General features: G+C 33.5%; 1 protein-coding gene across 4 annotated transcripts in view; it reads right to left on the reverse strand.

Annotated features, from left to right (window-relative positions):
- BRINP3 (BMP/retinoic acid inducible neural specific 3) overlaps positions 1-25,242 on the reverse strand; it is a 384,981-nt gene that overhangs the window by 57,527 nt on the left and 302,212 nt on the right. For all 4 annotated transcript variants that reach the window (XM_041773285.1, XM_041773288.1, XM_041773287.1 and 1 more), the window contains exon 7: positions 7,297-7,519. In XM_041773285.1, coding sequence (XP_041629219.1) covers positions 7,297-7,519 — 223 coding nt within the window. The remainder of the gene's footprint in view (positions 1-7,296; positions 7,520-25,242) is intronic.

Raw genomic sequence — 25,242 nt, forward strand, 5'->3', positions numbered from 1 at the left:
AGTCATCATTTGGTGGCTGAAACACACACACAAAATACAAAATTCTTTTGTAACAGAAATGTAAGGAAAATTAATATCCTGACTTTCCCCTACAGTTTTATATAAAATTTTTCACAGCAAAAGTCCCTTGTATTAATCATATAAATGCCATTTTTAATTAAATCACAGATTCTGCAATATTGAAGGACTTGGAGGCCATTCAGTAAAGTCCTTTTATTATTAGAATGCAAGTTTGGCTGCAGTAGCATAAGCCAGAAAATATTGGCTCAGAAAAAATGCAATTTTATTCCTTTCTCAATACCAGTACAAACATAAACAATCCATAACTGATTTGGTAGCTTCAGAAAAATTGGATTTTACTATCCTTAACACGTTTCTTTATGTCATGATTTTTCATTCCAAGCCATCACATTTTAATTTTAGCCAGGGGAAGAAGAGAAGGTAGATAGCACATATTCTTCTTACTTTAAGGATCCAATTCAGAAGCTTCATGAATTCCTTCCACTTACATCTGTTTGACTAGAATTACCCATTCTAGGTTCAAGAAAACCCATGAGGTGTGGTATAGCAAGAGTTCTGCTAAAATCAGGGGTTGTGTTAGTAAGTAAAGAGAAGTAAAGGAAGACAAATAATCTCTATCAAAAGCCCCACAATTTGTCTTCCAGGTCCTTAGGAGGAGTTGAAATTGATCTAGGGCAGCATTATAGGAGTGGTCCCCAGAGCTCTTGGGTGGGCGAGTGGGCAGTGGGGAATTGGAAGCAAGATCCTATCAGCGGGTATACAAGGTGATAACATGTTCATATACTAAGACATTATTTTTCTTTTCCATTATGCTGACATTTGCATTGATGCCAAAAGCAGTGGTGGTAAACTACCGCTGGAGACTTAGCACAAAGCAAAGACTTGGAACCAAACTGCTGTACTAGTAGGCATATATTATTTTCTGCCACATACTTGTAGAACAAAAAGAAAGTAAGTTTCAGTTAAAAATGTTCTTGGTGAAGCTGTAAAAAAAAGTTTATTGTGTCTCAATTTTCAGTACAAATCCACATGTCAGAACAAAATGGGAATATGAATAAAGCACTTGTGTTACACACTGAACTATAATGGTTGCCTCGAGGCAAAACACCTGTGCAATTGTTTCCATTGTAAGCTGAGGTAAGCACTTTTTTCATGGCAAATCATTTTTACTTGAAAGAATAATTGACAGACAAACTAGTTTATTCAGGCTTGGATACTTGGCAGATCTGTTATCAAAACTGAAATAAACCTATCACTTCTAGACAAACCACTGGCATATTTAATATCAATGTTAAAAGTACAGTTTTCAAGTGAAAATTAGAAATTTGGAAAAACTGTAACCACAACAATGAGATTAACAGTTCCCAATAAAGGTTTTCCTCAGGAACCCAATGATGATAGTAAGGAATGATTTTTTGTTGTTGTTATTTTATAATGCTACATTGTCAACATTTTGGAAGATCTTCAAAACTAAGTGCATGGATATTCTCCAAATGACTGGCACATGATTTCATATGCATGATTAAAGATCCATTTTAAAGTTCAAGACAGACAAAATAATTTAATGTAAGAGATGTCAAAATGTTAATCACATGGTTTTAGATTCTACATTACATATAACTTTTTAAAATCTATCACTTCCTGAATTTTTGGTGCAGTACAAAAAAGTAATATCCACAATTATTTGAAAAGGCCATTATAATACTCACTTCTCTAATAAATCTATGTGAGATTACAAAATTATAATTTGTAACTGATGCATACACAGTCATGAAAATTCAACTATTTTCTCTTAAGCCAAATATTAAGCAATTCTGCAGAAATCTTTCAAACTTAAATGTTATATATATTAATCTGCAGTGATCATACTTACTGTTCTTTCTAATTGTATTAATTAATACATTTTAAATTTTGTTTTAATTTTTAATTGATAATTTCATTTCACTGTAGTAAGTATATATATATATATATATATATATATGCATATATATCTCATACACAAAAGCTCTTTGCATTTTCCCATAATTTTTAAGACTAGAAAGGAGTCCTGGGACCAAATAGTTTGACATCTGCTGGTCAAAGTCATAGAAGATTTCAGCTAGAGGATTTTCCACTAAGATAACAGAAAAGCTACACTGAGGGCATATAAAGCAGTAGAATGTTTTATGTACATGTCACCTGAATATCATATATACTTGGAAGTAAGAATACTTTGTCTCTCAATTTTGCTTTTCAGGGCACCTGAGTGGCTTGGTGGTTGAACATCTGCCTTTGGCTCAGGTCCTGATTCTAGGGTCCTGGGATTGAATCTCACATCAGGCTCCCTGCAGGGAGCCTGCTTCTTCCCCTGCTTATGTCTCTGCCTCTTCCTGTGCCTCTCATGAGTAAATATATAAAATCTTAAATTTTCTTTTTTTTTTTCTTCTCTTGAGGATAAAGGTGGAATGGTGATAGGATAAAACATGTAAATAAAAGTAAAAATTGCCCTTGGAAAATTATAAAGACTTTTAATTCTGATTCTCCTCCTATTTTAAGCATTGTTAACCTGCAAGGGGTGTGGTCCAAATCAGTACATTGGTACACTATGAATAATGTAATTGAAATAGTGAATTTGGATAAAATGTGTTCTTACATCATTGTTACTTTCTTTCTCCAAAGACCAATGCAAAGATGGCAAGGACATGGGTGTTTCTCTTAACATACTAGCCATGGATTTTTATCTCAAGAAGTAGTGCATCACTAAATTTTCTATTTTTAATTTTTATAATGATATGGTTGATATTCCTACAGTCACAGTTTTGTAGTCCAAAATCAACTACAAACAATTGGCCAATTTAAGGATTTACATTACAGAGCCACTCCTTATATATTACAGAATTTATTGATAATTTGAAACCAACCAATTTTCTAAATTCTGTATCACCGTTACCAATGCCTAGTTTAAAATCATAGTTTTCATTACATATTTGAAGTCATCAAGATAACACTTGAAAATATACATTTACAAAAACTTAGTTCAAATTAATTATTGAATATGATAACAAAATCCAAAAAAAATCATAACCAGAAAAAGTAAATGGTTATGAAATAGATTTTAAGATAAATATCATGCAAAACTACATAGAGAAAAGACTTACTTGATTAAATAACATTTTAAAACAGAATTTTGTTTGTCCACTATAAAGTAATTAAATCTTACTTTTTTAGTAAATGTAGGCTTTTGGGAATAGTATTCACACTGTTGTGCATATAGCACAGCTAAAAAGAAACTATGAATCAGGTTCTCAGCTGGGGAGTAGGAGATGGAGGGTAGAGTATTGCATGGCTGGAATTTGAGCTCAAATAGCCACAAGTATGGCAGAAAGTAAATGGGAGGAGTCTTGAGAACTCAACTCTATATCTTCCAGACAAGAGAGGATTTTCTTAACTCATCCAATACTATGACTTTTCAAGATTGAAATAAAGGTCATTAAAGTGACCTAGATGAAATACACTTCCACCCCAGCCCTTCCTTTTTTTAGTCAGGGTGTAGTACCTATAATCCTAGAATTATTCTTGTCCAAGCTGGCAGTAGTCTAAAAAATGCTTCTTATGTATAAATGTCTTTTCTAAGCATGTTTAATCTATTCTGTCTAGGAATAAATACTGTAACATCATATATAAAATTATTTTACCTAACCAAAGTTTGCCTCTCTTCATTATTAAAGAAACATATTTTAATAAAAGATTACATTTTAAGAAAGATTACATATTTTAATACAAGATAAGGATTGTAATCTCTGATTGCTTTTATTGAATGCATGAAAATTACTTATAAAAATTTCCTGTAATGACTTAAAATTATTTTTGCTTCTATAATTCTACTGTTCACAAATCAGGAAGTTACAATTTATCTTCACATATTTCCATTTGGTTCCTGTGCCCAGTAAAATGTGATTTTGCCTCAATGTTTAATGGCTATATTACCTTATTCTTTTGCTTTTTTTTTTTTTAATTCTTTTGCTTTTAATGTTATATATTTATTACTTTCTTTATTAGTTTTGTAGTGCACCATGAAGACTTGGAAACAACTTCCGCTTTTCCGTTGTCCCCATCCCTGAGCCAATATTCTCTTAAAATGCCTTTCTCAACATTGTGCAACAATAGTGCATTGGAAGATACCATAATAACACATGAGCTTTGACAAAATTAACTATCAAAACAACCAAAATCAAATATATTTATAGTACTAGCCTTTGAAGGTACTTCTCTATCTTGAATAAGCTTTATGGCAAGCAGAAGATATTTATTACCACAGGCAAATCACATTTTTATACTTCATTTTTACTGCCTTCAGGACATATTCAAAATGGATCCAGGTTTTTATTTGCTTTTATATCCACTAAAAATATCCCTTATTATTATAAGTGAAAGAAACCAATTTGAATTAGTTGATGGTATAAGAGAAAATTACTGGAAGGATAAATCAGATATCTCATATGTTTTAAAGTATGAAAAAATGAAAAAAAGAAAAAAATCTGTTATATGTAATCCTCTAATGCATTAGAAAAGAAAGTTGGTCAAAGGTGCAGACACATCATTTTGTAGATTAACAAGAAGTCGTAAATTGATTTTCTAAGAGCACCAAATCACTCTGCATAACAAAAATATAGACAGATTTCAGTAAAATAGGGTTATATGGAAGAAATGAGGGTCAATAAAGAGAGAGGATTAAAAGAAAAATATCTAGATATTCAGCAAAGGAGAAAGGGAAGTAGGGTGAAAAGAAAAGACACTGAAGAGAAAACAAATATGAGGTAAAAGATTTTTACACATTATTTTTGCATGTCAGTTATAAGTACCATTCTCATTTTCACTTTGAAAATATTAAAATTTATGTTTTTCTTGCCTGTGTTAGAGTTGTAAATACTTGGTGACACATAAAGACAGAAAAAAATCATCTTTCAGCTAGAAATAAAAAAAGATGGATAACAAAGCTTCAGAGAGAGAAATGCACTGGATCTAGGGGTCAAGAAAAAAATAAGGGTTTGAATGATCTTGAATTATCTGTCCCAGACTGGGTCTACAGCCAGCTTCATTGTCATCTACCATAGACAGGAAGTCTGCAAAAGAGATGGTTAGCTACCCTTCTCACCCTCACATCTTAAGGTCTTACTGATAGGTAGAGACTGGCCCTTGACAGGTGTGGTCTGAATGCTGTGTTCCCTCAAAATTCACATGTTGGAATCTTAACCCCCAAAGATGATGGTATTAGGAGGTGGGCCCTTTGAAGGTGCTCAGTTCATGAGGATGGAGCCTTTGTGAATGGGATTAGTATTCTTAAAATCAAAACTCCAAGGAGATCTCTCACCCCTCCTACCGTGTAAGGACATAGTAAGAGGTCAACAGTCTGCTACATGACACAGTTCTTAGATAAGAATAACATAGACCTAAACTTATTCTTCCCTGTGACATGAGAGAAGGGATTTTTATCATCTCACCTTTCATTATTAATGAAAAAGAGATAACTTTATAAAAATATTTTAATCAATTTTTAGTGGTTTGCTGCTGCCTGTATATACTGGCTCAGAAGAACCAATTTTGCATATCACAAGAATTGGAAAATGCTATAAATTAGGGTCCCCACCCAGGAAAGCTGGTTGTTAAACTTTTACCAACATACCTTACATGTGATATTTCTAAGTTTCTAAGTTTCGTTGGCCATTCTGTGAATAAAATATAATAGCACAAAATAGTGTAGCTGAATTATTTTGTAGAAATTATGTATGAATATTTTAAAATAATTACTATAATTATTGTCCTTTAATGAAATGAATATGTCATTGTTACTTACCTCAAAAGTTTTAGAATAGCAAAAAAGTTCACTACCTCAAAGAAGCCAGAATATCACAGGCCTCACAATTTACTCAAGTCAGAATGAGGATTTTAACTTCATATGAATTCATGAGAGCAACAGTGGTGACAATGTAAATTTGGTGAGATTACTCTGAGTATCCTGCTTTATCTCAAGGATGAGTTACACTATGTATTACATGGAAAAACTTCAACCTATATGTCATTATAGAGAAAGTGTCAAGAAATCATCTTACTAGTCAGGGTTCATTTTGTCAATCTCATTTTGTTTGGTTTTGCTTATTTTTTTTCACATTTTAGAGTAATAGACCAATACTAAGGGTAGGATGAAGTAAAAAAAAAAAAAAAAAAGCTGAGAAAAAAATTCCATAAAGGCGAGACAAAAAAATAAAATCTCAAATGGAAGTGAGTCACATACTTCTTCTTTCAGAAAATTTTGAAAACATACCTCACATATATCCAACCTCTTTTTTTCACTATATCCTATAAAAAGATTATAGTACAGTTTGTTGTCATTTTTCCCTAATATAATTTTATTCTATTAAATTGAAAAAAGAAAAACAAATAAATCTCATATTCCTTATAAAAAATAGAGATGGAAAACATTTCAAATTCAATAAAATTGTTTATGTAGCAAGCAGTCTGTGTGTGTGTCTGTTTGTGTGTGTGTGATGACTAATAACAAACATAAGAATTATGCTAAATTTAAAAAGAAAGTCAAGAAAATCTCTGGTGATCTTTGATTTATTTAGTTTAAAGATTTAGAATGCAAATATTTATTTCTATAATTCATTAAATTTAGTTCCATGTATTTTCCATTAAATTTAGTTCCAAATAATACATCTTTATTTTATTCTTTTTAATCTTAATCATGCTTATTTATTCTGTACACATCCAATTGAATGGTGTCATATTTTCATACTTTTCTTACAAATCTTGTATTTTTATGACATATTTGTATGTTTAAATTTTATTTATATTTACTAGAAATTAATGTAGCTCTCATGATATATTGGACCCCATTACCTGCTCATCTCCAGTTTTCATTTCTCCGCTCACCCCTTAAATATATCTTTAGATTCTGTCTAAACACTTTCCTCTTTTTTTAAGGTTTATTTATATATTTGAGAGAAAGAGAGAAAGAGTGAATGAGAGGAGGGGCTGAGAGAGAGGGAGAGAGAGAATCCCAAGCAAACTCTGGATTGAGCAAGGAGCCTAATGCAGGGCTCTCATTTGGATTACTATTTTGGAAAATGCAATTTATTATTTTTGAGACCTAAGAGAAAATGTTTTCAAATTATCTCTAATAATATAAATTATAACATAATGCTATGTATATTTTTACATCTGCATTCAGAAAATAAATAGAGCTCACTATCAAAACAATGTCCTTAGTTGTCTATATTAGCATAAATGTCTTACCTTTGTCTTGGCAAACTGATGAGGGGTTGTTTATGACACCTCTTGCTAAGGCTAAAGAGCTTGTGTACAATTTTCTGCGCCTTCAGGAATAGCTGCTTCATGCTGTTCTCCAGTTGTTCATAGCGGCGCTGAAAATTAGAATCCATTGTCCACAAATGCATTATGGTAGATGTGTTGAGGAAATAATTCATGGGTAGCCTTTTCATAAAGAACTTGAATTCATCTGGAAAAATGTTAAAATTCAATACTTTAATAAACCAACTATTTTCCCTTTTTCCAAAATAAATTTAATATGTTAATATTAAAAACAAATACTATTTATTATTTTATGTGCAACAAATTAAAAGCAAATCGGATTTTTTTTTGATGCTTTAGAATTGTTTTCTTTTTTGTTCCCCTTAAAGGAGAACTTTCATGGTAGAAGATAATGAAAATAATTTGTACTAAAACAAGTATTTGGCCAGAAAGTTTAAGCTGAATTTAATTTTTCAATGTTCTCCTTTTGAGGGTTTTTGAATGAACTTTCTCCCACAAGTAGTAGTCATTAATTCAGCTTTCTTTTTTGGCATTAGTATTAATAATCCTTTCCAAGCGTTTCATATGAAAGAAATAATTTCATTAACTCAGCATAGAAAATACATATAATTATTATTAAATGAATATATTCATGCTCAAAGAAAAAGAGAAAACTTTTAAAATAGAAGATTATAATATTCAACTATGCATTCTGGTTATTTCCTTTAACTAATCATATTCTAACTTGTAGAGACAAAGTAGTTTAAAACAAAGTGTATACCAAAGAGAAAAATTTAAAAAGAATTTAAAGCTCTAATTCTGGCTTTTGTTTTTGTGCTGATCATTACCGTATCTGAAATTGTTTTCTTTTTAAATGTCTGATTAACCAACAGTAGAAACAAAACTTGATGCTATACCAAAATAAGCAATCACTTAAAGGTCTATTAATGATCTTAACACAAGAGAGTTGAGACAATAGCCAAAAGATGGAAACAAACCAACTATCCATCCACAAATGAATATATATCTTAATTATGATGTACATAGATATATATGAATATTATTGACCCAAAAAATATAATGAAGTTCTGACATATGTGGCAGCATGAATAAACTTTGAAAATATGTAAATGAAATAAGCCAAACTAAAACAAAAAGACAAATATTGTATGAGTCCACTTATATGAAATATCTAAAATAATCAAGTTCATTGGGATAGAAAATAGATTAGAATTTACCAAAGGGTGAGGGAAGAGGATATGGAACATTATTGGATTATAGCTACAGAATTTCTGTTTGTGGTGATGAAAACTTTTTCAAAAAAAGATGGCAGTGATGGTTGTACAACATCATTAATGTAATTAATGTCACTGAATTGTATAGATAAAATGGGCAATTTTATGTTGTATGATTTTATCACAGTAAAAACCAATAAAAAGAGATAGTATAGCCTTTCCTCCCATCTCTCCTTTTCTTCTAAAGCAAATATTATGAACTAGGAGTAAAAAAGAAACCCACACACAAAAAAAACCCTCTTTGTATCATTTTGCTATTTCTTTAAAATATCAGTGTTAAGAATATCATATTGCACCCATTTCATTGTAGTAGATGGCTGATTGTTCCTCCCCACAAACACAGGAACTCACGACAAGATGTTTTCAGTGGCTGAAGATGTATTATTTGGCAAGTGAGGCAAATTATATTTTAGTTACTATACTACCCATCAAAAAGTACATGGTATGCATTAAACCTCAGCCTCTCTGTGCCTTCATTTCCTCCTTTGAAAATGAAATAGAACATTGTGGATTATCATAACCTTATTTCACTTTAAAATTCTATGATGTTATAAGCATTTCTTTAAATTACCTTTTAGCTAGTTATCCAACGCAAAAACAGTTGTTTTTCTAATGTTCAGTTGCAGCTATTTTTATTTAACTGGATTTGGACAAGGTGTGTCAATAGCCATTTCTTGATGTGGGCAGTGTGTCTAATGCACTATTTTAAAACCTCCAAATTATCATTTCTTAAATGATGCCATTCACTTGGGAAAAGTGTATTACATTAACACACACACACACACACACACACACATATATTTAGAGCAATTAATTCATATTTATTTTATGTAGTAGGGTTATTTTGATATTCTGACCCAAACTCTTTCATCAATGCTGACAAATAAAACTTTTTGGCAATTAATAGAAAATTATATTCTGAATATTGGAGTTGTCATTTCTTCTGGAGCAAATGAACACAGAGTCCTGGCGTCTTTTGGACATTTGTGGTCTAGATATTTACCACAAGAAGAAGGAAAAATAAAACAAAAGGAAAAATGATTTATGAAGGGAGATTTTGGAGAATGTATCCACTTGATATGCTTCAAATCATTTTTTAAGTAAGCGGGGTATAAATAAGAGATGCATTTTAAAATTCCAATTTCACAGTACCCTACATTTCGTGTGGTCCCATATGTCTCTTTTGAGAAATTCCCTCTTTTGAATAAAGGAGTTGATGCATGGAAATTGGAAAGCATTTCTTGGATTATTCACAGAACAGATGCCACCTCTTTGAAAACTAATCATTCATTTCATTGTCATCTTTTACTTGAACACTTTTGATAAGACTTTATTGTTTCATGGCTTTGCATATTTTCATTGTTTGATATAATACTCTTCTGAAAGTTTCTAAATTAGTAAATTTTATTCAAGATAAATAATATTTTAAAACAGGATGTATTTTGTATTACCAAAGTGTATGTAATAGTGTATGTCAGCTGAAAACTGTCACTATACTATTTCTAAGAAACATAGTTTTAACATGGCACTTGAGTAATCACTTCATTATGAAGTCATTAAGAGTCAACACTGACAGTCACTCAAAACATTTATTGGACACCTGCTGTGCACAGAGCATACAGATGTTTCAGTCAGTCGATGAGAGTGACTATGGATAAACCTTTTATCTTATTTTTTTCAATGGCAAATGACATGAGATAACTTCTAATATTAAAATAACAACCTCAGTTTCTGAAATTCCTTCTACTTAGATGTCAAGAGAATCTCCAGAAATATTCCCATGGATAGCTTTCCTTTTTGCTCGGCAATTAGTAAAATCCATATTTATAGAATGTGAACATGAAATTTGAATGATACAGTAGACTTATTATATAGATCCAAGGATTTATGTAACTACAAAGAGATAATACAATGATTAGGGGAGGCCAGATAACATGTTATCCTACAGTAGTTGCTAGAAGCCATGTTGAAAATAAAGCACTATTGCTTTTCAAATGGCAAGTAAACAATGACTAACCATATATTTGGGGGTGAATAAATTTGTAAAAGAAAACAAATTAATGTTGCATAAAAATAATCCAGAAAAACTAAATTTAGTATCTAGATTCCTAGACAGATATTAATCTGGAAACACCAGTTAAGTATGTACCAACTAAGTACTTTTGCTCGGTATGGTTTGGAGGACAATTGAGAAACAAAATAATACAACAACAACAATGATAATGGTAATAAACATCCTCTTGCTCACAGGAATTTATAGTCAATCAGTCTTCCTAAAACTATTTCACATGAAGCAAAGAATAACACAGAGAGAAATGCATGCATGATGTTAATTAATTCTGTGGAGGCAAAGAGAATTAAGTTAAGTGACAACTTCCCAATAACTATAGAAGACTAGCAAGGCATCATGTTAACTTCCTATACTGTTACTACTTCTCCATTAAAAATGAAGTGTTTTTTAAAAAAATAGTTGAACAAAGTTTGTTCCTTTTTCCCCCTTTCCCCTGATAGTAAGTCTAGTTAATACTTGATATTAATTAGCCAATTCTGGAACTAATTCATTCTCCCCCTCACACCATCTCTGTGTCTCTCTCATTAGCTCTTACTTTGACAAGAACTGTTTTAAGTGCTCTAAATGCTAATACAATCCCTCCAATAATCCTCCATGTAAATTTTATTGGCATCGCTATGTGTGTAGGATACAGATACTCTTTAATTTCATAACTCTAATGTTAACAAAAATTTTTATTGACATTCCTGCGTTTGCATATTGATCTAATGTATTTTTTTAAAAATTTTTATTTATTTATTTATGCTAGTCACACACAGAGAGAGAGAGAGAGAGAGAGAGGCAGAGACACAGGCAGAGGGAGAAGCAGGCTCCATGCACCGGGAGCCTGACGTGGGATTCGATCCCGGGTCTCCAGGATCGCGCCCTGGGCCAAAGGCAGGCACCAAACCGCTGTGCCACCCAGGGGTCCCCTGATCTAATGTATTTATATGCACTCTATTCTCATGCTTCACAATTGAATCAAATAGGTAAGAGTAGAATAATGCAAAATTTTAGGGTGTAAAATAGCCAGTCATATGTAACCCTGATTTGTGTTTCTGACTATACTAATGAACATGATAATCACTGACCAGTATCTTTGATTATGTATTTTTAAATATTCAGAATCTCTATTCAGAACTGATTTAGAATATATTTTCAAAGGTGCTCTAAAGCATTCTTCTTTCTCTTCTTCTTCTTCTTTCTTCTTTCTTCTTCTTCTTCTTCCTCTTTTTAAAGCAAGTCCCATACCCAGCATGGAGCTCAATACAGCGCTGAATTCATCACCCTGAGCTAAGATTGGGAGTAAGATGCTCAACCAACTGAGGCACCCAGGCACCCCCTAAAGCATGCTAAATTTTCTAGAGCTTTGAGAAAATATAATTTACTTCCTCAAAAGTGTAGAAGACTAATCAGGTATTTTTCATTATTATTCAGAAATTATTTCTTAAGTTCTAAACGCATGAAAATAATCCAAAACAGAAGCTGCTTACCATTAGAAAGTAAGACTATGGTTAGGAAGAACTGAGGGAGGAAACTGGTGCTTTTATGGTTTTTATGAATTCAGATGAACTTCCTTTTGACCAAAATTTAAATAAATATTGTGAATCAATATAAAAAGACAGCCAAGGGACACCTGGGTGGCTCAGTGGTTGGACGTCTGCCCTTTGGCTCAGGGCGTGATCCCAGGATCTGGGATCGAGTCCCACATCCGGCTCCCTGCATGGAGCCTGCTTCTCCCTCTGCCTGTGTCTGCCTCTTTCTGTGTCTCTCATGTATAAGTAAATAAAATCTTTTAAAAAATCAATTTTTAAAAAATGTCTGACACCTGAGATATACACATAGTATATTGACAATTCAATAGTATATTTTGGCTGTCTTTGTTTTTAAGATTTTATTTATTTATTCATGAGAGACACAGAAAGAGGTAGATACATAGGCAGAGGGAGAAGCAAGCTTCCCACAGAGAATCTAATATGGGACTCGATCCCAGGACCCCAGGATCATGCCCAATCGCTGGGGCATGGGCATGATGCTCAATTGCTAAGCCACCTAGGCATCCCTTAAAAAGTGATCTTAATTAACTGCTTGTTAATATGAAAGTAAAAGTCTACTGGTTCACATTTCAGGCATTTTTTTCTTAACATATTGAGACAATCAAAGTATCTTTTCAGTAGAAATGACAATGCTATAAGGATGACAATTTTAATTATTCTAAAAGTATAGCAATAGCTTTACTATAGTAATAAAATATTGTACAATATCTATCTAGGAAAATATGCAGGGACACAGGGCATCTTAAAATGAAAGAAGGACGGGATCCCTGGGTGGTGCAGCGGTTTGGCGCCTGCCTTTGGCCCAGGGCGCGATCCTGGAGACCCGGGATCGAATCCCATATCAGGCTCCCGGTGCATGGAGCCTGCTTCTCCCTCCGCCTGTGTCTCTGCCTCTCTCTCTCTCTCTGTGACTATCATAAATAAATAAAAATTAAAAAAAAATGAAAGAAGGTAATAGGTAAAATATATATGTATGTCAGATACATTCGAAGAATCTAAGAAACATTGTTTTTAAACAGAAAGAATCATCAATTCTGATTTTATAACATTACCAATATAATGCCTTCGAACTCATGTCTCCTGCTTATGATTGGGAATGCAGGATTTTCTGAAATAATGCATATTAATAACAACTGTAGTAGCACAAAATTTTTATAAGCAATGAACTAATAAAATAACTACTTCTTCCTCACACAGAATGCAGTACTATACCCTGAATACATGGCAAAATACATTCTATTTCTATGGTTATATTTTTATTTATTAGTTTCTTGGTTTAGTCTAAAATAGGTTTATTCCTATGCTAAGTAGTATCTCCAGAGCTAATAAATGCTTATCACCGGTCTTCAGAACACTCTGTTGCAAAGCTATTCTTTGTTCCTCACAAGCCATTTTTCTATGAGAGAGCATGGATTCTTCTATCTTCTGATTTTCACTAGCAAAGTTTTACCTATATTAATTGCAAACCTTCACTATGAGAGAGCATGGATTCTTCTATCTTCTGATTTTCACTAGCAAAGATTTACCTATATTAATTGCAAACGTTCACAGCACAGAAACTGTGGCCTTAAGTAGTAACATACAAGACTGAAACGTAAGTGGGGATGTGAGTAGGAAGAGGGCTGATGTGAAAATATGCTGAGAGAGAGAAAATTCAGGCAATCAGCATCCTGAGTGGCAGAAAGTTACCAAGGACTGAAACGAAAATTTGACCCCTGAGAGAATGCAAGGAATACACAAATTTTGACCCACTTCATAATTCTGACTATAATTACTCAAGCTTTACTTTAAAAATTAAAAAAAAAAATCCTAGGGACTATTTGAATGATTTGTATCCGTTTAGTGCTTTCCCAACTTCTACAGTAAATCACTGGCATGACTTTGGGTAGCTACATATTGGCATAAGCCTATTCATACAGTTCTATAAGTCACAGCTATAGAGTTTACACTGAAAATGACAAAATACTATAATGCTGCATAAAGTACATGGCAAGTCTGTTCCATAGCTTGTGAAGTGGCCAATTTTATGAGGCTACAAAGTGATGGGTCGAAAAAGGCATAAATCTAAAACTGATCCTAATTCCCCAGAAGCTGCCTAGAAATAAGACATGTTTTTCCTGTTTTCTTTTTCTCTGAAAAATACAGCAGATTTTTATATTAAAATATTTATTACCATGAGCCAATTAATCTGTCCTTCATTGGATTGTCCAGTTTATGAACTCCTTATCAAATGTTTGAGAAGTTACCTAGACCTTTAAGGACAGAACCTGCAAGGCTCAGATCTTGACATTTCCAGTTCCCTTGTAGATACAGAGTGGGTGCATCATATAAGCTATAGGAATCTGGTGTACCCACCCAGCATTTGAATCTTAAGCTGTTGATGTAATAGCAAAGAAGATGCCCAGAGCAATTCACTCTGGAAATGGTGTTTACAGCAGTAATGGTAGTGTTTGGAGCAGTCTTGTATTTATTGCAGTTAGCAGCAATGACCTCACTAAATAAGTCTTAGGCAAGATTTTTGACTTTATGTTGACTATGCAGCACAAGCATACTTCTCTAGATTACCTGATTATTCCAAATGCTATGCAATATCCTTTAATGAGTTCCTTATCAGATTAAGTTAGCTAGAGCCTGTTTTTCTTACTTCCAGCAAAGAATCTGGGCTAATCCAGTACTGGTACCCAAAGTGGTTTGGCAATAGCGCTTGTGGGCAATAGAGAAAACATATGCTTGGTGTCCAAGATTGATTGAGACAGAGGGTTTTTTAAACCGTATGGTATTATGGGTGGAAATTTGACAATAGAAACACCACCTGTGCTCATCTAGAATGTACAGAAAGAGCATTTGGGACTATGTGCCTGCATAGAACTGAATGAAGAACATGAAAAATTCAAAGACTGAGGGTGAGTTGGTTACTACAAATAGAGATGGCTTGCTTAAAGAGCTCAAATTCCTATACTTTCTTCTCAAAGAATAGAATGAATATTGGAGACTTTCAAAGACTGTGCTAAAGGACTCTTTTATCTCTTGCAGCTGTAGGGCTTCAAAACAAACTTTGATCCCAAGATTGAATTTAAATTTCCTGCCAGATCTGTTAAATTAAAGTTCGAAACAACACTAAGAAAGCATGGGAACATAGGAACTGGAAGGTAGATATACCAGACGACTGAAATTAACTCAGAATAATTCAAAGCATTAATCATTAATACTTGTTTTTTTGATCCCAAGAAACAGCACCGTCTTTGTCTGATAGACTAATGCTGTCTTGCTTTCAGCCATTGTAATAATCTTGATCAAAACAGTGACCTGCACTGGGAAGCCGATGTTCTTCGTGACCCACTTCCATCACCCATCATTTTGTTGAAACTATTATAAGATTAATTTTCCAATAGGCTATCAAGAATTTGCTAATTTATATTGGAGCAAAAAAAAAAAAAACATTACATGCATTGGTATTGGTGCGTGGTGAAAAAGAATGCTTCATTGGTGAAAAGAATGCTGACATCTCTGATGAATACTGTGGCTGTTTTCTGTAGGCTGGCATGACAGTTAGTGTGAAAATCTGTGTGAAATCAGGAAAATTTTTATTTCAATGAGGATATAATTAATACTCTCTGATTGAGGCCTAGTAGCAGCTATTAGTAATCAGAGGTACGATGAACATGGGTATTGTAACCTACAACAGGTTCAGGGTACTACTTAGAGAGGTCTAACTAGTAGGAATTATATAGTTTATTAATCAGCTCATCATGCCAAAGGATTTAAATATAGGACCAGTGCCCTGAGGTCCTTTTTGATTTGTATAATTGAAAAAAAATTAAATCTGATGACTAAGTCCTGACTTGAGTCATCATGAGAGAGAAGAATGAGGCCCTATTGAATTCCCAACCCTGAATCATTTCAAAGACTTGGAACTCCTATAACGTAGTTTAAGTGGGGCAAATCTTTCCTTTACATTATGAATTAATTCTTAGGTCTCCTGAATACCAGAATATTCCAGGAATCAGTCTGTAGTCTTATAGAATTAAGATAGTATATTGGGTTTTCCCTGAATTCCCTTCAAATTAGGCCCAGTGGGACCTTACCTCATGCCATTTTTTATTTTCCCAGTCCCTAACTAAAGAATTAGAATAGGAGAATATTGGCTCCCTGATGTATTATGAAATAAGTCTATTAAGGTAAGAAGGATAAAATGAAGCTTCCCTTTCCTACCAAAAGACTAAATCCAAAATGATATTGCTTGTTTTCTAAGCTTGACACGATTGCAGGAATTAGAAATCCATTCAGTACTGAAAATTGTGAGGATAGTATTCATATTCCATCTCCAATTAATTCACCATGTTGACTACAGCTTAATCATAGAGCAACTCTAATTAAAACTGCTATTCCAGATGTGGTAGCTTACTGGTGGCATGACTCCTGGCACTTGGGATAAAGCTTCTTCTTGGTACAAACTGTTTTCTCTATCATTGTAAACAGAGATATACCAGAAGCAGTTTCCTTTCATATGTCAGGTACAAGAGCTAAACATTCTCATTTTATTCTGGGGTTCAATCATTTCACAGCCTCTGTAGTACAATTTATTTCATAGGAACATAGATCATCTCATCATGCCATAGGACATATTTTGTTAATGACATCATACTGAAGAGACATGAAAAACACAAGTAGCAGGTATCCTGGCTGGTGGCCCATACCTTAGCTGTGTACAAGGGCTGCAAATAAATCTTATGAAAACTGAAGCACTCAATGCCTGGGTGAGATTTCTAAGTCAGTGGTCCTGGCATATTTCGATAGTAACTCCAAAATGAAGAACAGGTAACTGCTCCTTTAACAACCTTCATAACAAAGATGCACAAATATTGGAAGTTCATCAAATGAATTATCTAGCAACATTACTGATAATGATGAATTCAATCATCTGTATTGGGGTATTGGATGTGCCAGTTGCAGATTCTTTTGCTCCTTTATGTCTTCAAGTCTTCAAGAAATTGTTCTTTCTATGTGATTTAGGGAGTGTTCCTGGCATAGCCTCTGAGCCAGAATCTCTAAGTCCTCCTGCTGATTCTGTGAGCTAACCAATCCATATCTTTAAATAAATTCCTTTCCTGCTGTGGTCAGATTCTATTCTTGAAAGAATGTTGACTGATAGGGCTATTTGAGGCCTTAAAGGTAATTATAATGTAGAGTTTAACAAAATTTCACAAGTATTTATTATCTACTGTGTGCCTATCACTGTGCTAGTTAAGTGGTAAAACTATAATAATAATCATTGTAGCTATAACAATTGTACTTTCTTCATGGGAGTTCTGTGTAAATTAAATGATATAATTACCATGAAAACTTAATAAAATGTCTTTTACGTAATTAGTGATAAATGCTAGCCATTATTTTTCTTCTTATATTCAGTGTTTCTCTGTGTGCTGTGCTGAGCACTTTACATGGATTATCTCATTTAATTCTTACAACAATCCTTAGAGATGGGTGCTATTATATTCTGCATTTTGCTGTTGAGGAAATGTACCTTAGCAAGGCTCAGCAAATTGTTCAAAGTGGCACAGTTATTAATTAGAGTTCAGAATAAACCAAGTCTGAAAAAAGCATGACTCCTACCTTAAGAAAAAACACAAGAGAGAGTTAACAGGGGAAAATAATACTATTTTCTATATTTAAAAAGTATTTTGTTTGGCAGATTTTACAAATGTTATTACATCCAACCTCATAACAGCACAGTAGGACAGGCCAGCTTTATTAAGATACGATGTGAAACTAATTTGAATTATGGAATTATCATATAAAGCCGACTATGAGGGAAAAATGAGAACAATAATAGACTCAAAAAAACATAAAAGGAGAACTCATTTTATATTTCTCTGAGAGTTGGGGCAATATTTTACTTTTCTTTGTATTTTCCCTTTCTAAAAGCCTAAGACAGTACATTATATATAGTATGAATTAAGTCTGTATTTCTTAAGTGGCTAAACCAATTGACAAGATCCAGAGAAATGCTTGAAGCTAAATATAAACATATACAGAATAATTCTTTTGGAAAAGTAGAGTTTGAGTTTAGTCATATAAAATATGAAGCTACAAGTTATTCATGTAGGAAAACAGAATGAAAAAAAAATTGCATATTATAGTTCTAAGCCTGAATACTACTGTGGAAAAAGGGAATTCAGGTTGAAAGCAACAATGCAAAAACAAAAATAGATGAATTTCTTAATTTACAGTTGAGAAACTGGCAAATGAATTTCAGGTAGCAAAATGACAGACTAGGTAAGTTTCTGAATATTGATAAATATTTGAAATATCTTCCAAAATTGTAACCATTGCTTAAAAGCAAAACTGAAAGTACATATTCATGGTTGGGTAAGTAAAATGTACATTCAGTATCTTTTAAATATCAAGTGCTCCTCTAGGCACCTAATTCTTTTAATTCTACACTGTAATTACTGCTGTGTCCATGGTATACTTTTGAAAACCGTGACTTAGAGATGTTGAATATACTCATCCAGCTATGAAGGCTTGTAAGTAATAGCTAGACAGAAATTGTGGAACACATAGGCAATGAGGTCGAGTTCATGAGAAATCATGTGCCTACTATTAGGCAGAGAATCCCAGGTGAGGGTAACGGTGGTGAGAAGTAAGAGACTTTATATCATATGCTTTCAATAGCCAGCAATACACAAAGGATACACGCCTTGTCTTGAAGTGGGAAAAGTATGTCTGGTTCCACCCTCCCCTGTCCATTTTTTGCAGCAGTTTTTATCCCTTTTCAACAATGAGAGTAGAAGTGAAAGAAGTTTAGTGCTTTCTCTATGAAGATAGGTCTACAGAAAAGTTGAGTTAGTACTTTAAGAACTTTCACCCAAAACTTGTATTTTATATACTATGTTCCTATGTTACATGTTATTAAAATATGTGAAAATATAATAATTATTAAAATAACATTAATTCACATATTTATTATAACGTGTCTTCAGGCAAGACAATTTTAAAACTCTATAACAAAAATCATCATTTTTTAATAACGTTCAAGTTGGCAAATTTATAATTAAGTTACCAATAAGCTTAAAGAATATTAAGATATTCTTGGAGCCCCTAGGTGGTTCAGTGGTTGAGTGTCTGCCTTCTGCTCAGGTCCTGATCTTGGGATGCTAGGGTCGAGTCTCACATTGGGCTCCTCACAGGGAGCCTGCTTCTCCCTCTGCCTATGTCTCTGTCTCTCTCTGTGTGTCTCTCATGAATAAATAAATAAAATATTTAAAAAAAATAATATTAAGCTATTCTGATATAGTTTATTTCTAGCATAGTTTCAACAATAGGTAGGACTCCCAATACCCTATTGGAGAAATTATCTGAGTCCCTGGCTATTTGATAGAAGCTTAATACATTGTTTTAGAGCTTTAGAAAACCAAACTTCAACAAAGAGTAAACACACCTTTCAAATAGCGAAATTTCTGAGAAAAAAAAAAAAAAAAAAACACAACCCAGATCTTGCACAGAAGCAGCAAGGAAACTATCAAGACAAAGAGGTTGTCTCCAGCAGATACATTGAATGTCTCTACATACAACTAAGAAGGATGGAGAAGTCAGGCTGTTATGTGGCTGTATGATATACACTTGAAATCTGCTTTTATTTTTCTTCCTTTCTTACAAAAGTCTTACATGTAATTGAGGTATCTACTAGCATAAAAGTATGATAAAATGTTCAGTAAGACAGAGTCATTGCCTGTGGTGACAAATAAATGCCTAAACATGTTTATAGGCATATGCATGTATAGAATTAATATATATAGGAATTATAATAGGTAATATAGTAACTCCTTCCTGAAATATTTATATATTAGTTTTTATGTAAAATTAAGAGATGTTATATTCTCTACTTTCATTAGGCATGAATTGAAAGTATTTCCTCATATGTTTTAATTTTTAAGGCTTTTTTATCCAGATCCAATTAACCAAATATATTTTGTATTGTGTCCCTCCAATACATTTTCCATAATATTCTGTTTGTTAGGAACTTGAGATTTTTTTAAAAATTAAAACAATATGTGAGTCTGCTAATTGTTCATGCTTATTCTATTTATTATAAATGCCAATTAAGGCATTAGAATAAGATGCCAATTAAGGCATCTCAGACATGGTATTTACATGACACAAATTGTTGGCAGCTGTACTCAATTGTTTACTCATCATCATCAGTCTGAAGCTGAGAATCTTTCCCGAAATCTCCTTCCTTGAACACTTCCAGGTTAGAGTTTGTCAATCAGAGAGACTTGTGGAATGTGGAAGGCAGATAGGAAATGGTAACCATGATTTTCAGAAGTTTATTACAAGAAACTCATGATAGAAGCAGTCCTTCCCAAGATTCAGTAATACGGTGGCTTCTACAGATTTAGCAGTTGCCACAGAAATGGCAGCTTGCCCAGAAGCAGCAAGTTCCAAACACCTCTGCACAAGCTCCATCTTTTCCATCTTGGTTAGATGCATGCAGCCTCTTGGACCTGTCCATAGTTTTTCCATCTATTCCAGGGCTTCAAGACCAAGTAGATTTAGATGTTTTTCTAATTCTCTGTCCATCCCTTTGATTCTCTTCCTTTCCAAGTTCCTTCCTCATGGAAGTATTATCTCCCATTTCAAGCCCCTTGTTCCCATATGCCTTTCATAGCTTAATTTTACCAACTTCAGATGAAGAAAGAAGGTGAAGAGTTGTGGCTGGTTTCCTACCATATTCATTGTCTCTTACTGAACATTGATTTTATTGTTGACAGCAATGGGACAAATATAAAACAACTTGTAGCCTCTAGTGGATATATAACAACATTCCGACCAGCGCAACAAAACAAAAGCAGCAGTCTGCGGTAGGGGAAGAGAGCAGGGGTATGAATAAAGTTTTGCTTTTCATATTTAGGTATTGCTCTTCTTCCTTTCAGGCCTTTCCTGAAGTGAAATACAGACCTGAAGGTGGAGCAGCCATATTTTAAATGTGAGAGAAAACCCAATGGCAAGGAGAGACTTTATTCTACATCTCCTCAATTCCGTGAAGCAGTACAAACATTACCACCTCACTTCTGTAACACACAGATTTTTGCAACCAAGGATAGACAAGAAAAAGTGTGGAATAATACTTTAGAAATTTCTTATCTTATGAGCTTCTTATATTCTTAGAAATTATTGAGAACCCTACAGACTTTTGTTTATGTGGGACATTTTATAGGTATCTACCAAATTGAATTAAATATCTATTTAGTTGCTTATGTACAATAAGAGTAATTAACACTTTGCATATAATCAACATACTTTGAAAAATAACTGTATTTTGAAGACAAAATGTATTTTATAAAATATTGGCATTATTTCACATTTTTGCAAATGTCTCTAATGTCTTACTTAAGAGAAAACATCTGCGTCTCATACCTGTTTCTGCATTCAGTTTATTGCAATATCACATACCAGGAAGTTTCTAGACATCTCCACTATGCCTCATAAGACAATGAAAGTAAAAAAAGAAGCGATAATGTTTCAATAACATTATAATAAGAGGCTTGATTTTGTGGACCTCCTGACACTATCACAGGGACCACCAGGTTTCCCCTGACTATACTTTGAGATATGTTGCTCTGGAGAATAATATACATATCAACTGTCATAATCAAAGTTTATATATTATATAGTTATTGCATAGCTACATAAGTTTTTTTAAGGTTTTTAAAATTTATTTATTCATGAGAGACAGAGAGAGAGAGAGAGAGAATGAGAGAGAGAGAGGCAGAGGAAGAAGCAGACTCCATGCAGGGAGCCTATGTGGGACTCCATCCCGGGTCTCCAGGATCACTCCCTGGGCTGAAGGTGGTGCTAAACCGCTGATCCATCAGGGCTGCCCTTATATGTAATACATTAATAATATGTTTTATATGTAATAACGTTAATATAATAATGATAACAAATGGGACCAATTTCATAGTATGAAGCAATATCATATGTTATGCATTTACCAACAGAAGATAGTTATACTACTAATTTGAGGTAAAGGGGATTTATGATATTAATTTTCCAAGAATGGAACACATAATGTTTCATTTTTCAAATAATATAAGCATAATAATAAAAAGTAAAAATCATCTGTCAGTTTAAATTTAACAGCTGCTTCATACTTTTGATAATCTTGCCTTTTTTTTTTTAATTGTAGATTATCTTGGAATTACCTGGGGCAGAAAAACAAAACTGACACAGTCATTATTTGATTTTTTTCCCCAAAAATGTACTGCCAAGTTTCAAAACTATAATATTTATTTGATCTGATGTGGTGGTGAATTTCTATGATCATAGCTCTGAAAATCACCATTACTATTCTTTGTGGAGAAGAACCCTGAGAGCCAGTCATAAAAGATATAAATGATACCATATGGTTTGAGAGCCTGATGCTTTTGTAGAATCCTGGCATTGTGTATAAGAAAAGTGGTCTAATAATAAAATCATGGCAATATTACTTCTTCCTCACAACAATATTTTCAGTAGTAATCTAAGCAATAAAAGTAATAGCAGGTCTAACACCACTGGCAATATTAAATTGAAATAGCAAATTGCAAAGCTAGTAAAATTGTTATCAGAGGGATTGATCTACAATAGAACTGATATTTCAAGCTCCCAAATAAATGCTCAATAAAGTGATGCCTCACTATTGTGCAAACATTATGGTAGTAATTGACCAAAGATATATTACTTAAAAATATCTTGCCATCTTTCATATACTGGGTCAAAACACAAAGAACTAAAATGAAAATACATTTATTTTTATGTTCAAATGGATTTTAGTTGCTCACAATGTCTTACTTAATTTCACAGGATGTTTTTTGTATTGGAACCCATGGAAAGAAATTAGACCTTGGCCAGAAATGTTTCTTCTTTGTACAAATAAATGCAGTCAACGTGATTATTCAAGAAAGGTTTGGAAACAACCATTATATTTTGGAAATAAATTACACTTTCCTTTTTTCTATTGCATATTAAGTAAACAAAAAGTATAATTTTTACTTTTAATAGGACACTAAAAACATTAACAGAAATATATGTATTTATTCAGTATCAGCTATCTATCTTCTCTTACATGTCTTTTGTCAGGAAAGGCTACATTTTACTTCTATAAAAATTTATCCCCCAAAACCTACATACTTAAAACGACAACAATCCTTCTTTTTTGTTCATATTACAGGCCCAGTGGATCAGGAGTGGGTTCTACTGGATCCTGGTCTCATCCATGGAGGCTCTACCTTCTAAATGCATACCCTGGAATATAAGGCCTTCTTGGTCTTCACAGTAGGAGAAAAGAAAGTAGCGTGTGTTTTGTTTTTACAGCCTTAGTCCATAAATTACACACTTTACTTGCACTGATACTTTGTTTGTTAAGACTTGTGACTTGTACCATGTAACTGTAAGAGGACGAGGACAAATAAGGGAGAAAATCGAGTATCAGCTAAGCATTACTGTCTTGGTAGTCTACCCTGCTGTTCATCAAATATCCCTTCCTCTCTTCCTCCTACATATAGAATGTACTCTTCTCTCCCCAGGGAAGATGACCCAAATATCTCATCACTGTTTCAAGTGCATAGGTCAAGTTATTTGAGAGATGTGGACTAATTTGTGAATTTCAGATATGGATCCCAATGGTCTACAAGTTAAGCTAAAAAAGATGTGTTATTTATTTGCTTCTCATACCTACTATAAATGGTATAAGCTACTATAGGCGGGGCAAAATAAACACAATAAACGCTACCATTTGTAAGAGGTGTGAATAGAAGACACAAAGGAGTCCCTGTTCATAGCCATCTTGAAACCTTCCAACATGCTCTATGGACTCTTTATGCTGGAGGTTGAAAGTGTTCCTTGATTAGGCCCTGGTTTTACTTTCTGGGAAGTTCTTCCTTCTATGATTCTTCTTTAGCAGTAACTGAACTCACAGTTCTTTTCCAGAGATCGTTCTTAGATCTGCTTCATCTCTTTACATTTTTGCCTTTCTGCCTGCCTTAGATTTAAAGGGGACTGACTACCTTGAAGGTATTAAGATTTTAACAGAAGACCACATCCTTATTCTGATCTTTACTGAACATGTATCCCTTAGGCTTTCTCTTTCTTCACTTTGTAATTCTTGGACACTGGAAGCAGTTAGCTCTTTTAAGTTTGAAAGACTTAAAATTTCTGGACTTTGTCCCTTTCATGTTCCAAAAAAGAGCTTATTTCTTCCTGTCCTGAAGAGAGTTCATTTGTTTCTTTAACATATGGCCAAACACAGCCATTTGCAATCAACACATAACATGAAGTCTTTGTTTTTTAACTCCTTTCCCTAGAGCTATAATTGCACGAGACAGGAGGCCTCCCCTGTAAATAGTTGTAGATGACAGCATTACTAAAAGATAACATGGGTGACATCTTTCCTTACTATCCACCCATTGACCACTAGACCAATATCATCTTCATTTGTTTGTGATTTGTCATGGAAGTGGACCTCTCCCAATACACAACTTCTGTGGTAGTCAGGGCAGACAAGTTTACCCATTGACAACAAACCCACACATAACTTAATAATATATGTGTCTTTGTAATTATTTTGGGACTCAATGTCAAGCTATTTGTTAGGGGAAAAAAATTCATGGGGTGCCTGGGTGGCTCAGGTGGTTAAGCTTCTGCCTTTGGCTCAGGTCATGATCCCAGGGTCCTGGGATCAAGCCCCGTATCAGGCTCCCTACTCAGCAGAGAGTCTGTTTCTCTTTTTCCCCTCTGCTGGTCTGCCCTCTCCCCTGCTTGTGCTCTCTCTCTCAAATAAATAAATAAAATCTTAAAATATATGTATATATAATGTCAATGCATAATTCTAATAAAAATAAAATTACCAAATAATAGAAAAATAATATTTTGGTAATAAATCCCAGAAACCCACGTTTATCATACTGAAACCCAAGAAGCTCTAAACGTCAAACAGGAATTTGTAATTAATTTGACAACCAAGCCTGATCTTACCTAAGTTCTTTTG

This window comes from Vulpes lagopus, chromosome 11, assembly GCF_018345385.1.
Source record: "Vulpes lagopus strain Blue_001 chromosome 11, ASM1834538v1, whole genome shotgun sequence".
NCBI lineage: Eukaryota > Metazoa > Chordata > Mammalia > Carnivora > Canidae > Vulpes > Vulpes lagopus.